Source organism: Microcebus murinus, chromosome 15, assembly GCF_040939455.1.
Source record: "Microcebus murinus isolate Inina chromosome 15, M.murinus_Inina_mat1.0, whole genome shotgun sequence".
Classification (NCBI taxonomy): Eukaryota; Metazoa; Chordata; class Mammalia; order Primates; family Cheirogaleidae; genus Microcebus; species Microcebus murinus.
In genome coordinates, this window is record NC_134118.1 from 74678340 (window position 1) to 74696890 (window position 18551).

At 34.5% G+C, this 18551-nt stretch overlaps 1 protein-coding gene across 15 annotated transcripts in view; it reads left to right on the plus strand.

Moving 5' to 3' along the window:
* NEK1 (NIMA related kinase 1) overlaps positions 1-18551 on the plus strand; it is a 140886-nt gene that overhangs the window by 17547 nt on the left and 104788 nt on the right. For all 15 annotated transcript variants that reach the window (XM_076010725.1, XM_076010726.1, XM_076010730.1 and 12 more), the window contains 7 exons: positions 245-342; positions 5156-5239; positions 6090-6157; positions 6886-6972; positions 8040-8094; positions 10553-10753; positions 14811-14871. In XM_076010725.1, coding sequence (XP_075866840.1) covers positions 245-342; positions 5156-5239; positions 6090-6157; positions 6886-6972; positions 8040-8094; positions 10553-10753; positions 14811-14871 — 654 coding nt within the window. The remainder of the gene's footprint in view (positions 1-244; positions 343-5155; positions 5240-6089; positions 6158-6885; positions 6973-8039; positions 8095-10552; positions 10754-14810; positions 14872-18551) is intronic.

Sequence of the window (18551 nt, forward strand, 5' to 3'; positions counted from 1 at the left end):
GAACACCGCTGTCCAATAGGGTGGCGTATTCTTGGCAGAGAAACCATTAGTGATGGAGCTGCCGGTTACCTGTCATTGCACAGTCTGTGCGACCAGTGCACCTTGACTTTGCACCCTGCTTCCTTCGAATTTGGTCCTGTTTTTTGTTTGGCTGATGCTGTTTGGTAAAACATTCAGTGCCTTTAATTAGGCTATGCTTTTGATATATCTTTTTAAAAATGGAATGTAACATTATATTTTGTAGAAAATGGCTCTCTCTACATCGTGATGGATTACTGTGAAGGAGGGGATCTGTTTAAACGAATAAATGCTCAGAAAGGCATTTTGTTTCAAGAGGATCAGGTAAGTTAGCATGTAGGAGATGACTTACTCCCTTACTGAGAAGTAGTTAAAAGTTTGTTTACTCATATATGTATTTTATTTTATTTATTTATTTTTTTTGAGACAGCGTCTCGCTTTGTTGCCAGGCTAGAGTGAGTGCCGTGGCATCAGCCTAGCTCACAGCAACCTCAAACTCCTGGGCTCAAGCAATCCTTCTGCCTCAGCCTCCCGAGTAGCTGGGACTACAGGCATGCGCCACTAGGCCTGTCTAATTTTTTCTATATATATTAGTTGGCCAATTAATTTCTTTCTATTTATAGTAGAGACAGGGTCTTGCTCTTGCTCAGTCTGGTTTTGAACTCCTGACCTCGAGCAATCCACCCGCCTCAGCCTCCCAGAGAGCTAGGATTACAGGCGTGAGCCACCGCGCCCGGCCACTAATATATGTATTTTAAACTACAAATGCTACTTGTAATTACTAGAGCAGTTTAGTATCATATCCGATATCTTAGTCAAGTTTCCATTTAATTTGCTCTCACCTTTGTTCAGTTCCCCATTTCACTTCCAGTCGGTAGTAATATATTGTTATTTGTGTAATATATGTTATATGCAGCGTGTATGTGCATGGGGCGGAGTATTTGAGGCAGACCCTCGAGGAGATCGGCTACTTCTCCTCACAGAGCCAAGTCCCTAAGATAGGGGTCGCCACAGAGGATAAGGAAACTGATAGGCAGCAGAGAGAAATAAAAGAATACACAGAGACTAAGGTATAGTTTTTAGTTTTATATATTTAAAAGGTCAGATATAACACAGCAGGGTGTACTTAGGGGACTGGCATATATCCATAAACACCAGCAATATGGTTAGATTCATACAGGTTTTTATACTCACAGACATCAATTACCAGTTGTCAGGGTAACATATTTGCATATCAGGAATGCAGTTACTAGGGGATACAAGTAGTGGGTTAGGGTCAAAAGTCCTCTCAAGGGGCTTCTAATCTATCTAGGTGAACAAACAGGTACAAAGTCTTTCAGGGACTAACTTCTAATTTCTAAGAGGTAGTTGTCAACAGAGGTAAAACAAAAGAGGTATAGTGACTCAATATTTCTTTGATTAGTTTTGGTGGACTTAAAGGTAGACAGGAGAGAGCAGGAAGCCCATCTCTCTAATAAACAGGTTGTTTATAACCACCGGGGCGCTTCTCTGGGCAAAGGGCACTCATTGTCTCCAGCTCCCATCCTGTGGGCCATATTTGTCTTGTCTTGTCTTTCAAGACACAGGGAAACTCACAGATTGTGAGATACTGGGAAGCCTTCCTGGAAAACATCCCTACCAGAGATTTGAGAGCTTTCCCATGATAGCAGCCTCTAATAAGTGAACCATTGAGTCCACACATTCCTTCAGGGCAAAAGCCTGCAAACTCTTGTTTCTGTCTTTAATATAGTAATATTAGGTTATACAATAAAATAATGATCTTATGAGCCACAGTTCATTAGTTCCTCAGTCATATTTTCCCAACATGTGTGCATATGTATGTCTATGGCTATAACTTAATTTTGCATTATAACTGGTTAATTATTCTATATCCTGTCAATCTTGCTTACCGCTGCCAGGCAATATCTTCCCAAATTGTGGCTTTGCCAGTTAACTCCAGCTCTAAAAGCCTTGCATAGACAACTACACTAAATCTAATTTCTGTTTTGATTTCAAGGATCTCTGAAATGCAACATACCTTACCTAAGCAGCCTTATCCTTATTTTTTTCTATTATTCCCTGACCTACACATCTCTTCATTTATTTTAATGGATATTTATTGAGCATGTACTTTGTGTTAGGCACTGGGCCACATTTTTGTACATCTTATTCTCCTTTCTGTGTATTTATTCTGATTATTTTATTTTTTTATTATTTTATTCTCCCCAACCCTATATGTTCTACCATTGTTTAAAAAAATTCAAGTCCTAGATTATTTAAATTTTTTATAACTAATCTGTAATCTTTTCTCTCTTTAAATTCTTAATGCATTTCTCATTATCAGCTATTCTTAATATTGCCTACTTTTATATAGGGGAATGGAGGGGGCACAGTTCTAGGAGTGTTGTATTTGTTGTCTCTTTTAATTCTTATAACCCCATGAATTGGTGTAGTTTTTTCTATGTAATAGTAAGGAATCTAAGAAAGGTTAAGTAACTTAACCAAAATGACATAGTCAGTGTCATTTTCCTCTCTATAATTACTGGTTTACTTACCCATCTCCCTCAATAGTCTTTTACAGGAGCTGACAAACAATGGCCTGTGAACCAAATTCAGCCCACTATCTCTGTAAATAAAGTTTTATTAGAACACAGCTAAACTTATTTGTTTGAGTATAATCTATGGCTGTTTTGTGGTACAGTAGAAGAGTTGAGACAGACACCTGCAAAGCTTAAACTATTTACTGTCTTGGCCATTTACAGAATAGATTTGCTGACCCCTGGTCTATGAGCTCTTTTATTAACTTTTTTGCCAGTGCCTGCACATGTCTGTACATTGTTGGTGCTAAATAAATTTTATCGAGTTAAAAAGAAGTACAGGTATAGGAAACATGGTAATGAAAGAACCCTATCTGTGAAATGAGGCATGGGTGATTTTTATTGATAGTGTTCATATGATAGTAAGACTCAACCAAGCTTAATTTTCATCTCCTTTTTGTACTGTTTCCTGACCCCTCCCTGGTTAAATTAATTGTTCTCTTGTCATTCATGTATCTGTTATAAAACTTATGCATTTATTATAAGTATTTGTTTATGAATTTATTTCTACTACTATATGAACTTCTGTAAGTCAGAGAACTATATTTCGTTTTTCTACTTAAAATGCCTTCTGTGGATATGGAAAGGAACTTAAAATTTTATACAGTCTTCTCTTCTAAATATCTATAGAACTGAACAGAGAAAGTTTTTTTTTAAAGAAAATTATTTTAAAAATTAATTTTAGATTATTTTAAATGTAATATTCTTTTTCTAAAAAGCTACTAAAAAACAGATAGAGTAAAAAGTAAAGTTGTTATCTTTCATTCCATTGTCTGCAAATCCACGTCCCTGAGGTAAACAATGTTAACTGGTGGCTATCCTTCTCTATGCTTCCTTTCTTCATTTCTTCTTTCCTTCCTGTACACAAACATGATTATATAGAGTTAATAGTTTGTATATGTAGGTATATTTTGTGTATGTGTTTTGGGGCCTTTTTTTCCTCCATAATTTGCCTTTTCAATATATTGTCTATTTCTTATTTTGACTGCCAATAGTTTTCTCAGTGATTTGGGAAAACTTTTACATATTTGAGAATTAGCAATCTACCAATTATGCTACAGATATTTTCTCAAATTATTATTAAACTTGATTATATATTTTGCCATGCAAATGTTGCCAGGAGTTAGCTACACTTCCAGCAAAAACAGGTCCCAGGCAGGATTATTGCAAGAGATTTGAAAATAATAGAGAATAGAGAAATAACCGAGACAAAGGGAGACAAAAGTATAGTTTATAAAGATGGGGGAGTCAGGGGTCCTCCAGCATTCCTGTGAGCTGTGAGGCCCTGAATGAAGTCCCACCTCGGTATTTATTGGTGCAGCGATTAGTTGCCAGTGGTTATAATAACAGATCATTTATTTAGGTTTTAAGTCTCTCCAAAAGTTTCTAGAGATCCCTTAATTAACTCTATCTATGTGAGCAAATGATTATGAAATTTTTCTAAGATAAACTCTAAGTCCTAACATAAAATTATCAATTAGCAGAAAGACTAAACAGAAATATACAGGCTACATATTTATCTAGTTTCTTGTTGATAGAGACAAGTGGTCAGGAGTGAAGCAGGAACTGTCCCTGAGGCCAATTGTCTCTAGCTGCAGGTGACCGCTGGGTGGGCATTCTTTATCAGTTCTCAGCCTGTGACCCTATGCTGAGCCCTGTCTTACACAAGCGTCAAGCAGGCCTTCAGGTCTGAGAGACCGAGGCGTAGCCTTGCAAATGCTTCAGATCGGTGAGATGCCCTCCTGTGGCAAGGCAGCTTATGATCTGTGAACTAACATGCTCACATATTCCTTCAAGGCGAAGCCCTGCAAAACTTCTGAAATCTTTTATCTCTTTATCTGCCAACAGATGTGTAAGTTTTATGTAGTCAACTTCATCAGTTTTTTTTTCTTGTGACTTGAGGGTTTTATGTCTTGGTTTGAAAGTCCTGGTTCAAAGATTGCAGAAAATTAACGTATCTTTGCTTTAATTATTTTATGAATTAATTTTTCATGTTTAAAAATACCATCCACTTGGAATTATTTTGGTGTTAGGAGTGAGATTAGACATTTTTTTTACTTGTAAGCAGCCAATTCCAAAGTCAGTGTTTATATAGTGAATGTGGGAAGAGAAAAAAATCAGAGATATTTTCCAGTTTTTCAGTCTGATTTTTATTTATATTTAAAGAAAGCATTATAGAAAAAAATATATTTAAAAACAAAGAAGAATCACTTAGCATCATACTATTATAAAATATAAATTGTTTCCATTTTTCACTCTCAAAGTTTCTTTCCATATTTATATTGGTTTATAAGCGATGACTCAGTAGCAGTCTCTTACATTTTAGATTTAGTATGTGCTCTATATATATTGTGTGTCAGTTGGCTTAAATATCTATTTGATGTTAGTGAGTACAAAATGAAAAGAAATGCAGCCTAAAAGTTTTTAAGAATTTAATTCTCCTGACCCCAGAATTTTCCTGAATTATTTTAATGGTCAAGGAAAGACTACTGTGAAATGTAAATTTTGAAAGAAATGACAGATATGATTTTTATTCCTAGATTTTAGACTGGTTTGTACAGATATGTTTGGCCCTGAAACATGTACATGATAGAAAAATTCTTCATCGAGACATAAAATCACAGGTATGTTATTTTGTCAGCAGTAACTTCTAAATGGATAAGGACATGGAGCCTTCATTGTCTTGAGCCACAAATTTTGAACCTGATTCAGTGTGCATCAGATTATGTCTGCTCCCTGTACTCTTATCCTAGAAATCCTCTCCATCTGCATCCTATGTTAGATCTGCTTACTTCCTATACTCAAAAATTATTTCCCTCAACTCCCACTCTCTAAAAATTCCAGAACATTTTTATTACTCCAGAAAGAAACCCTGTACCCATTAGTAGTCATTTCCCATTCCTCCTCCACCTAGACCCTGGCAACCACTAAATCTACTTTCTGTCTAAATGGATGTGCCTATTCTGGACATTTTACATAAATGAAAACCATACAATATATTCCTTTTGCCCATTTCTAAATTAAGTTGTTTATCTTTTTGCTGTTGTTGGGTTATATGAGTTCTTTTTCTTAATACAAGTCCCTTGTCTGATATATGATTTGCAAATATTTTCTCCCATTCTGTGGGTTGTCTGTTTTCTTGATAGTGTTCTTTGATGCACAAGTTTTTTTTTTTTTTGATGCACAAGTTTTTAATTTTGATGAATTGTAATTTATCCATATTTATTCTTTTCTGCCTGTGTTTTTAGTGTCATATCTCAGAAACTATTGTGTAACCCGAGGGCATGAAGATTTACTCTTATTTTCCTCTAATTTTATATTTTAGTTCTCATATTTATGTCTAGAATCCATTTTGAGCTCATTTTTGTATATGGTTTGAGGTAGGGAAATACATTTATTCTTTTTCATGTGGATATCCAGCCACTCACCTGGACCGTAACAATATTTCTGTTTTTTTTTTCCTGTCTTTTACAGAACATATTTTTAACCAAAGATGGAACGGTACAACTTGGAGATTTTGGAATTGCTAGAGTTCTTAATAGGTAACATACCAGTTTTAAACTATGTTTTGATATAATGTCTTCAGTGAAACTTTAGTCCATGATGATGTATATGTGATCATTTATAATATCTTGAATATATTCATATGTTACTTAATGAGGATACTTTCTGAAAAATGCATCATTAGGTGATTTCATTGTGCAGAAATTATGGAGTGTACTTAGCATACTTACACAAACCTATATGGTATAGCCTACTACATGTCTAGGCTATATGATATAGCCTGTTGCTCCTAGACTACAAACATGTATAGCATGTTACTATAGTAAATACTGTAAACAGTTGTAATACAATGGTAAGGATTTGTGTATCTAAACATATCTAAACATAGAAAGAACAGAGTGAAAATATGGTATAAAAAATAGAAAATGGTACATCTGTATAGGGCACTTACCATGAATGGAGCTTACAGGACTGGAAGTTGCTCTGGGTAAGTCAAGTGGTGTGTGGATGTGAAGGACATTAGTATACACTACTGTGGACTTTATAAATATTGTACACTTAGGCTACACTAAATTTATTCAAAAATAAAGTAATTGCATTACAACATTGTGACAGCCATGATGTCACTAGATGATAGGAATATTTCAGCTCCATTACAATCTTATGGAACTACTGTATTATATGCATGTCTGTCATTGACTGAAACATTGTTACATGGCACATGATTGTATCTTAAGCTTCTCCAATAATTTTCTTTCTGTTCTAGTACTGTAGAGCTGGCTCGCACTTGTATAGGGACTCCATACTACTTGTCACCTGAAATCTGTGAAAACAAACCTTATAATAATAAAAGGTATTTAAAATTATGTTCATTATATGATATATTTCCTTTAAATCTATTCGACTATATTTATTAACCTTCAGAATATAATTTTCCAAAATCAGTAATACACATGTATATATATATTTTGTTAATGAGGGGAATTGTAAGAAGGCTATTTGACTACCTTGCTGAAGGAACTATAGAGTCACTTTATTATGTAAGTTATAATTGAAAATAGAGTGCTTTCTTTTTGGTCTGTCTTTTTGTAATAGTCACCTCCTATTGAATTATTGCTAATATTTATTGGACACTTACTTTATGCCAAGCACTGTTTTGAATTCTATGTATTAACTCTTAATCTTCACAATAATTTTGTGAGATATAGGTGTTAATCATCCCTCTTTTGCTTACAAAGAAACCAAATGCAGATAGAGGTAAAGTAACTTCTTTGAAATCCTTCAGCCTAGTAAGTGGGAAGTCCAGTATCCAAATGAGTCATCTGTCTTCCAAGCCCCTATTCCTAATCCCTGAGCTGTGCTGTGGCACAGACTGTGTAATATGTGGACAGGAATAGCAGTCTTGCCATTGAATTCCAATCACCCTTTATTTTCTTTCCCTCTTTCTAATTGACAAATCCCAACCAAGAAACATTGGTCAGTTGGCTATTGAAGATTTCTTTCAGATTTAATTTTAGCAAATTAATATTGTTTTCATGTTCATTAAAACAACATTTTGTTTTTATTATATTTTTAAAAGTCGTGGTATTTTGCAAATAATTAAAAAAAGCAGTTTGACTTTTGGGAAATAAAAATAACTATAGAGAATATACATGAAATTTTTTGTTATTGTTCTTTTAAATATTAAATTTCTTTAATAAAACTTTAAAACAATTGCTTGGGCAACTATTTTCCTAACCTGACATCTGCTTTTGTCATTTGATTATGGTTGAAATTTTGAGTTTTCCTTTAAAAGGAAATGTTTTATGTAGCATATGTTTTTCTAAAACATTTTCTTGCCATTTATGTTTCCTTTAAATGAAAAAATTTTTAGGTACTTTCTGATACTTAGAGGATATTTCTCATTTTTGTCTCTTCTAGTGACATTTGGGCTCTGGGGTGTGTCCTTTATGAGATGTGTACACTTAAACATGCAGTGAGTAGAAGTTTCAGAGATATTTAAAAAATTATGTCAAAAAGTGATTGTTATGTTTCTATTATTTTTTAAATTGTATCATGTTGTATATGATTCTCTTATACTAGAAATTCTTCTCTAAGTTTTTAAATTTCTCATCTTTACTAAAGTGTAAATTGATTTTCCCTTAATATGTATGCTTATGTAATGTATTTGTTTTATGTTTCATACTTTTTTTCTAGAAAATTATTTCTAATGACAGAAATAAATTTTGCTCTTTTCTTAATGTTAAATTCATTTACATGGTTTTGATATTTTAGCTTCACAAATTTTATTAGTTTCATTTTAGGAAATTCTCTCAAAACACCCAAGTTATTTAAATTTGGAATTGAAGTTATTTAAAGAACTTCCAACATACATTGAAGGATTTTATCAATTTAAATACTCAATTCTTTAGAGTATTTAAAATGTTTACTTTGGAGACGTTTTTGAAATGACATTTAACATACCAAAAAGGGAGAATTCTTGTCCCAAATAGGTTTACAAAAAAAAAAAGGATTTTTGAAATGGAAAGTGATTAAGATGTTTCCCCCACTGATTAAACAATGTTGTATTTTAATTACATAAAACTTCAGAAAATACATTAAAAAATAAGGAAGTGAATAAATATCATAAGCAATTCTTTCAGTCAGTAACAACTACCTATAATATTTTGTTGTTTCCCTCTAGACTTTATTCTATTATATAGATTAATTTATAAAATGAATTTGGCTTTTTTTCTCCCTCAAAGTTTGATGATACTATATAATCAGTTTCATAGCTTGCTTTTATTGCTTGATATTATTTGGGAAATATTTTTCCTTATCATTCTTTTTAATGGTTGCATATTCTTCTTTTTTGCCTTAGATTTCTAATTTTAAGGAAAAAAGCACAGGCTACCAACGTGATGTAGGATGGTGGTTATTAGATATGTATTTGAAGGAATTGGTCAGTTTTTTTCTGTGACACAGTTATTTTAGGTTTAAACCAGTGGCGGTGTTTTTGTTGTTTTTTTAAAAAAATCATTTCATCTACATTGTTCTTTCACCATTGCTCTTATGTTTTGGAATTGTTTACTCTTAGGTAACATGTGTTTTAAGACATATGAAATTAAGTAATTTACCAACCATTATTTGTGGAAAGCATGTCAGTTGAGAGAAAAATGAAAGTTCATTAGTGTAAGGAATAGAGAACCATATCTTTTCTGCATTTAGGTTCCTGTTTAGGTGCACAGACATTTCTACTCAAATTTTTATAAATTAAATGACATTTTGGAGAGCTCAACATTTAATAAAACTCTTGTAATAATCACTGATGCCTGATTTATAGTACGTGCATTTTATTTTCTTAATGTGTGTATTAAGAAGATCTCAGCATTGTACAACTGTTAGGTGAGATATCAAAAGCTTAATTTTACCTTCTTTCAAAATGAAATCTTTAGATTTTAAACTGCCCCACCTCTTTTCTTTTTACATCAGCTAGAGTTTATATTGTGTTTAATCCTAAAAAATATATTCCTATTAATGAAGTTTATATTCCCCTTGGGTGTTTTCCACATTGCTGATTCCATAACTTTGGGGAGAATCATATACACAAAAATAATAATAATGAGCACTGTCTAAAAGAAAAGTTTAGTAGTTTTATTTATTATATTTTCTGCAAATAACTTTTAGTTCTGTAGTTAATTTCTTGTTCTAGTCATTATAACAGAGGTACAGGAAAGCAGGCCTTTTTGGTTTTTTGTTTTGTTTTGTTTTGTTTTTTGAGACAGTCTTCTCTGTCACCCAGAGTAAAGTGCAGAGGGGTCATCATAGCCCACTGCAACCTCAAACTCCTGGGCTCAAGGATCCTCCTGCCTCAGCCTCCTGAGTAGCTGGGATTACAGACATACACCATGACGCCTAGCTAATTTTTCTGTTTTTAGTAGAGGTGGATCTTGCTTTTGCTCAGGCTGGTCTCCAACTCCTGAGCTCAAGCAATCAGCATACCAGAGTGCTAGGATGACAGGTGTGAGCCACAGCGCCCAGCCAGGAAGGCAGGTCTTAAATGAAGAACACTAGGTTGGTTTTTTTCCTCCGTTGTGTTTCTTTGGCCCTGATTTTGCTACCTCTAAGAAATAATCTTTTACCATCCTGATTATTATCATAGTTTATATAATACCTACATCCCATCTTTTAGCATTTTAAATTTTAATTTAAAAATTACTCTTAACAGCAAGTTATAACGTTTTATTTTTTTGAGACTGATACGCTCTTTGAAACATATTTGTAACCAAGTAAACTTTTCTCTAGTGAACATAGTCTGATTAAATTATTTAAAAGAGCATTGTGTTTCTGTTCTATATTGATAGGAAAAGAACTGTTGATGTTTCTTATTGCTGATATTCCCGGTTTCAGTTTGTATATGTTTCATACATGTTGATTTATTTTTTGGATTTTAGTTTGAAGCTGGCAGCATGAAAAACCTGGTGCTGAAGATAATATCTGGATCTTTCCCACCGGTGTCTTTGCATTATTCCTATGATCTCCGCAATTTGCTCTCTCAGTTATTTAAGAGAAATCCTAGGGATAGACCATCAGTCAACTCCATATTGGAGAAAGGTTTTATAGCCAAACGCATTGAAAAGTTTCTGTCCCCTCAGGTATGTTGTTTTCCGTTACAATTAGACAGTGGGGTTACGTTGCTTACCTAGGACGTGCCCTCCGTTTTAAGGAGAGTACATCAGAACGTTGGGGGAATGATGTGCCCTTGTCGGACAACTCTGGCATCACCATCCTTTCCATTCTTACATGATTTTTTCTTCCTATTTTCTTTCCAGTTGTGCATCATTTCTGTGTTCTTTGAATTTGTTTGTTTGTTTGTTTTTGAGACAGAGTCTCACTCTCTTGCCCAAGCTAGAGTGCAGTGGGATCATCATACCTCACAGGAATCTCAAATTCCTAGGCTCAAGCCATCTTCCTGCCTCAGCCTCCCGAGTAGTTGGGACTACATTTTTCTATTTTTGGTAGAAATGGGCTCTCTTGCTCAGGCTGATTTTGAACTCCTGACCTCAAGTGATTCTCCCGCCTCACTTCCTGGAGTGCTGGTATTATAGGTGTGAGCCACAATACCCAGCGTTCTTGGATTTCTAACTGTAAAATTATTAAACCTTTCTGTCCTTCACTTTCCTCACCTGTGAGCAATGAGATTATAAATGTATCCATATGCTAAGGTTGTTATGAGAATTAAGTGATAATGTACATCTAGTGCTTAACGTCTAGCACATAAGTGCTCAAAATATTCACTATAGTAAATGTTATCAATTTATTATACTAATATAAATATATTATCAATGTAATTTACATAATTATATTCTATTTGATAGAAAATGACTGGAAATCATTTATGTGTATGTATACTGGATTGTTGACTCATGATTTTTCCTCTAGTGCTCACATCTTGGTGCATAATAAATATTGAGTTAAATTTAACTTAAATTTTAACTTGACAGGGACAGGCGTGGTGGCTCACGCCTGTAATCCTAGCACTCTGGGAGGCCGAGGCGGGCGGATTGCTCGAGGTCAGGAGTTCGAAACCAGCCTGAGCAAGAGCAAGACTCTGTCTCTACTATAAATAGAAAGAAATTAATTGGCCAACTAATATATATAGAAAAAATTAGTCGGGCATGGTGGTGCATGCCTGTAGTCCCAGCTACTCGGGAGGCTGAGGCAGTAGGATTGCTTGAGCCCAGGAGTTTGAGGTTGCTGTGAGCTAGGCTGACACCACAGCACTCACTCTAGCCTGGACAACAAAGTGAGATTCTGTCTCCAAAAAAAAAAAAAAATTTAACTTGACAGGATTTATAAAACAATCTGTATCAAATCAATTGGTTTAAGTTATTTATAAAAATGTGATCACCTGAAGTTGGAATTATTTTACTTTTCATGTTGAGTGTGGTCTTTATTTTGAATAATCCCTATTAAACTCTTCTATAATTAAGATATCTAGCAAAATCATAGTTTTATTACTTTCATGTGCTTGTGGGAGGAGACGTAAGTATCATATATCCTTGTGGCTTAACTCATGTGAACAAATACTCTTCAAAAAACAGACATGTGGATTTAACTCTTATCAGTACTACCAGGAGAATGTGTTAGCAAGCAAGAAAGCCAACTGAAATTTGAAGGTCAAAGGCTACTTGTATAGGACATAACAACAACCTCTGAAACGTGGGTGTCTTACAAGATGCCTTTGTTGTATATAACATTTGTGAGGACACTTTTGTGATGCAGTGTACTATTGTTTTTTTGGCAGCTACTAAAGAAGAAACAATGACTTCATTTAGTCTTGCTGAGTTTCTTCCCCCCATACCAGCAGTTAGGACATTCAGTCTCAAGGGTGAAGTACTGGAATTCAATTAGCTGACAATGAAAGAGAAAATACTATAGCCCAAAATACACAACACTTATAATATGGAGAGAAAAGGGGGTGGATGATGGTTATTAACAAATGGAGTATTTGACATTACATGTTTAATATATACATAGACCCTTCTTGTTGCTATTTAAGCACCACTTAGATTTCATTCTTCATGGAAACCTTTAATTTTTGTTCTTCAGTTTTATTTTCTACTCCATATCATTTGTTCAGTATTCAAGTGAAAAGGTTTATGATACTTTTTTAAGGCTATAACTTTTAAACAATTTGTGAGCTTTACCACAACATATGCACTATTATTTCCAGTATCACTATAATGCTTCACACAGTTTTTATTTTTAATACCTAAATTCTCTCAGTGCTGTCACCTAAGGTTGATAGGGTGTAGTTTTCAGTCTTGCACACCCTGGCAACTTCTTCCTAGATGTGGCTTGACAAATCATGGATAAGGTCTGATTCATTAGGAATGTAGGTGCTATCCAATAGAGCAACAGTCTGATGATCAAAATGTTCTATATCTGTGTCATAGCCACTAGCCACATGGATTAGTGGGCACTTGAAATGTGGCTGGGGTGACCAAGGAGCTGAATTTCTATATATGTTATTTATTTTTATTTTTTGGAGACAGAGTCTCACTCTGTTGCCCAGGCTAGAGTGTCGTGGCATCAGCCTAGCTCACGGCAACCTCAGACTCCTGGGCTCAGGTGATCCTCCTGCCTCAGCCTCCCAAGTAGCTGGGACTACAGGCATATGCCACCATGCTTGGCTAATGTTTTCTATTTTTTAGTAGAGACGGGGTCTTGCTCTTGCTGGTCTCAAACTCCTGAGCTCATATGATCAGTCCGCCTCGACCTCCCAGAGTGCTAGGATTATAGGTGTGAGCCACCGCGCCTGGCCTATTATTTATTTTTAATTTTAATTCAAATAGCCATGTATATGAGTAATGGTGGTTATGTTGGACAGCACATATATGGACAGCACAGAATAGAGATTTCAGGATCTTCTTAGATACTACATGCCCCATCTCTCAGTTCATATGAGCATCCACACAGGCAAAAAGAAAGATTCGTACTTAAACAGTAGAAGAAAGTCTTCAATTTTAGGACAAGCTGATGATCATAAGCCACCTGTTTTCTTCTAAGGAAAAGAAATGGGAAAAAATGCATGTGTTCAGAAGAGAAAACACGTTCCCATGGTTGCTCTGAGCTGCCTTTGAGCCAGACTTTCACTTACATACGTATGAGGTGCAGCCTTTAGTGCAGTGGTCCTCAAACTTAAGCCCACATCACAATCACAGGAGGGCGCATCACTAGGTCCTACCACCAGGATCTCTGTTTCAGTAACTCTGAGGTGGAGCCTGACGGTTCGCATATGTAATAAGTTCTAGGCTATGGTGGTACTGTTGGTAGGAGACTTTTTGAGAACTGCAGTAGGACTCTCCTTAATGGGAAAGAAAACCACCTCAGGTCATGGATTTTTGCTTATTGGAGTGTTTGGTCCACTGTTACTGTAGGAATATTCTCCCACCAGGCTTTTTGACTTTTTGAAAAAAGAGAAAACCCACTTGCCTTTTTTTCCCACCCAGTAAGAAGAAAGCAAGCTTAATCTAAAGTTAACTCTGTTGGTATCATGGTTTTGCAGTTAGGGACAAAAATAGAGTAAGGAAAGTTACTTGCAAGAAATGTAAATGATTTTTGCTTCTCAAAATATGTTTACAAATGCTGGGGAATAAGTAATGGAGTGTTTACAGTAATATTAAAAAGAGAAATTTGTTATATGAGGGTATTCAAGTATTTATCCAATAACATGTTAACAGTTATGAGTGTGAACTCATTGGAGATGCTGAGAGGATTCAGAGTAAAGTTAAAACAACTCAGAGAGTGACTCTGAGAGAGGTTATTTTGATAATGAAGTTATTCTTCAGTAGTTTTGAAGTAAATGAAGGATATGGATGCACACAGTATATAAAGGTTATTCCAAATAGATAGTTGTGTTAAATTGTAGAGATACGGAACAGGCAAGTAGTGTATGGGGCCTGCATGGTCCATTAAATTAATTTAAGAAGTAAGCATGTCTAGGGAAGTAATATAAATAAATTGGTAAGATTGGGAAGGAGTTAGCATGAGAAGGATTTACTGAATGGATTACTTGGTTTTAATTAGTACAGTTTATTTGACAGCATAATTATGACTCAAAGAAGAAAAAATATTCTGATTAATGGGTAGGTTTTTTTATTTTGGAAATTTGACATCTTTTCTAACTTTTTTTTCTTTTAATCTAAGCTTATTGCAGAAGAATTTTGTCCAAAAACATTTTCCAAGTTTGGTGCACAGCCTATACCAGGTAAATGAAATCTAATATGAGGCTTTTCATCTGTTTGCAATCATCAGGCCTAATTATACTGGTAATATATGTAGATATAATAAGTTGGGATAATTGTAGATTAAATTTAATCCAGAGGACATGCATCTTAGAATTATGTATGATATATGGTAATATACAACACTTTCTGATAAATTAATAACAAAATTTTTATATCCATCTTATTTAAAAGAAATCTGGCTTGAAATCTAATATCTTTATTAGCTGATATTTTGAGAACATTGTTCTAGAATTAGAAAATGTCCAAATTAGCTGTAAATCTTTATAGAATATTTTTCTTTGAGAAATACATCATTCTAAAATTTTACAAAGTAAATTAATGTGGAGTCAAGCACTTTACCAAGGACAAGTTTTCTTTGGAATAATGTGACCAGTGGCACTAGAATATTTGGAGATGTGGTTATATACTATGTGTATGTATATACATGTATCTGTGTAAGAGAGAAATTATTATTTTTGCATAAAATGATTTCAGGATGGATTTCTAAAATCAGTGGGAGTTATTTAATTTGTGAAGAGTATATTTTTCAAACATAATGCTTTGCATGTTTTCCATTTTGAATTTGAGTTAATTAATAAAAATAAACACCATATCATTAAAATGAGTCCATCTAAACTGGAAGTGGTATGGCAGTGTTTTCTCAGGAAGGCAAACTGCACTTAGCCCTTCCTAAAGACCGTAGACTCATCTTCTCCTTGTGCAGAGGCCATCAGTCCATGAGAAATCAACTCGCTGTAAACAAAATTCACAAGAGACTGAGACACACAGCAGAATCAGCATGATCTCTCCAGGCAGTCCAGCTTTATAAGAAGTCAAATTGTAATCAAAAGCCTCTTGTGACAAAAGCCAAAAACACCCACTGTCAGCACGTTCTTTCCATGTGGATAAATCTACATAGGAATTAGAAAGTTATTTGTGGTAAGAAGAATTGGATGAATAAAATGTTTAATAGCATGGAGCAAAAATAGAAGTGGAATCACTGATGGGTCTGTAATTATTTTGTGGCCTCCAGCTCCCCACATTAAACTTCATACTACAGGTAGCCTTGTCTGAGCTTGAGAAATGCCCAAAAATCAGATGAGTAATTCTCCCTCTTCTCTGTAAAGTGGATAGGAACTATTCATATCTGTCTCTTGGGAATCTTAATTTTTATGGTTTTGTCCCTTTAGTCCCTTTTCTGGCATACACAGTATATCTTTGGTTATATTAATACATTTAGCCAGGTGACAGTATTGTTACTTTGTATATATGAGTTCTATATTGAATATATTATATGTATATTATATACAGAATATATGTTCATATTAATATAGAATATATATATTAACTATATTGAGTACATTTTATATATGAGTTCTATATTGGATCACACAGTTGAACTCTCAAAGAGAAATTTGTTTCCCTCACACTTCCTAGTTCCTGGGTCAAGATACAGTTGAGTACATGTTTGGAAATCCTTATCCTATAACACTATATCCTGTGTATCCTATGTCATCAACACAAATTACTTCTGCATCTCTAAAATGTCAAGCAAATGGCTAATATTATTTTTATTTTTATAAGAGTTTACTAAATTATTTGAAAAATGCACTCATTATAAAAATTTTTTAAAGAAAAAATTACCCCAATTTTAGCACACACTGTTCTATTTGATAAATTTTTTATGTGATAACATATGCATAATGATGGAAAATTGGTATTATGTTATAAACAAAGTTTTGTTTGTTTAATACTTTTAATTTTAATTTAATTTAATTTTAATGTAATACTTTTAATTCATACTATTATATAATTAATACAATTACATTTTCTTTGAAGAACTGCATTTAATAGTACTATTTCATTGTGAACCACAAGTTAAGATTTTTTTTCTCCTTTTTTCTCCTGAAAAGGAAGAATACTTGTTAGAAGAGATTGATTTAAATTGAATTAGCATATGATAAAATCCTGAGCTAGAGAGTGGCTGTAAGAGGAAGAAAGCTGGCTGCTATTCTGGTTTTGTGGGTGTTTGAGCGGAGAGGTACCCTAGCAGATGTGGACAATAGGAAAGGAAAGAAGGTTTTGGTAGACTATAGACTGTTCTTCAGAGATGTGAATAAATAGGCTGGGCGGGGTGGCTCACGCCTGTAATCCTAGCACTCTGGGAGGCTAAGGCGGGTGGATTGCTCAAAGTCAGGAGTTCGAAACCACTCTGAGCAAGAGCGAGACCCTGACTCTACTAAAAATAGAAAGAAAATTAATTGGCCAACTAAAATATATACAAAAAATTAGCCAGGCATGGTGGCATATGCCTGTAGTCCCAGCTACTTGGGAGGCTGAAGTAGGAGGATCACCTGAGCCCAGGATTCTGAGGTTGCTGTGAGCTAGGCTGATGCCACGGCACTCTAGTCTGGGCACAGAGCGAGACACTGTCTCAAAAAAAAAAAAGAGATGTGAATAAATAGAATTTTAATTATTAATACTTTATTTTTCTTGAACTTATTGTTCTAAGACAACCTCATCTAGGCTTCAATAAGGGTTAAATAAGTAATGCTGCAGGCTACATAAAGATTTGTATCTCTGATTATTTCTTTAAAATCAGTTCATAGTGAGTGACATGTGCACCATCTGAGGGATGGTCATGCTGGAAACTCAGACTTGTGGGGGAAGGGGGAGGAAAGGGCATTTATTGAAACCTTAAAATCTGTACCCCCATAATATGCCGAAATAAAAAAAAAAATCAGGCCGGGCGCTGTGGCTCACGCCTGTAATCCTAGCTCTTGGGAGGCCGAGGCGGGCGGATTGCTCAAGGTCAGGAGTTCAAAACCAGCCTAAGCAAGAGCGAGACCCCGTCTCTACTATAAACAGAAAGAAATTAATTGGCCAACTGATATATATATATAAAAAAAAATTAGCCGGGCATAGTGGCACATGCCTGTAGTCCCAGCTACTCGGGAGGCTGAGGCAGAAGGATCACTCGAGCCCAGGAGTTTGAGGTTGCTGTGAGCTAGGCTGACGCCACGGCACTCACTCTAGCCTGGACAACAAAGTGAGACTCTGTCTCAAAAAAAAATAAAAAAATAAAAAAATCAGTTCATAGTGTTCTTGAAATAGATTGCCCTCCAGAAAGTTTGACCAATTTATTCTTTCCACCAACAGTGTATGTACCCCTTTTGTGAAACCCTTAGTTTTAATGATTGTTTTAAGGTGTTTGTTCTACAGTGAGTCTGTAGTGATGTTTATCATTCAGACTATACAAGAAGGAAAAAAATTATCTTGATTGTCTTCTGACTTTGAAAGTAATTTCTAAAATGTGAATTTTTAAAATTTATTTTTTAACAGCTTTATTGATATATAATTCACATGTGATACAATTACCCATTTAGAGTAGTATATAATTAAATTTTTTTAATATATTCACAGAAATATGCAGCCATCTCTCACAGTCAATTTTAGGGCTGTTCTTTTTTTTAATATGAGAAATTTCAACATCTTAGAGGAGTTTGGCTTTTTGCTGCTTTCAAAAAATAGCTTTAGTGTAAAATGGTTTAAGGTATTGATAAATGCTTAGGAATGAATAAAATATTGGATGAAAAGTTTCAAATGTTGTCAATCATTGTGAAAATGAAAAAGTACTGTCTTGAAGAATTTTGAAATTAAA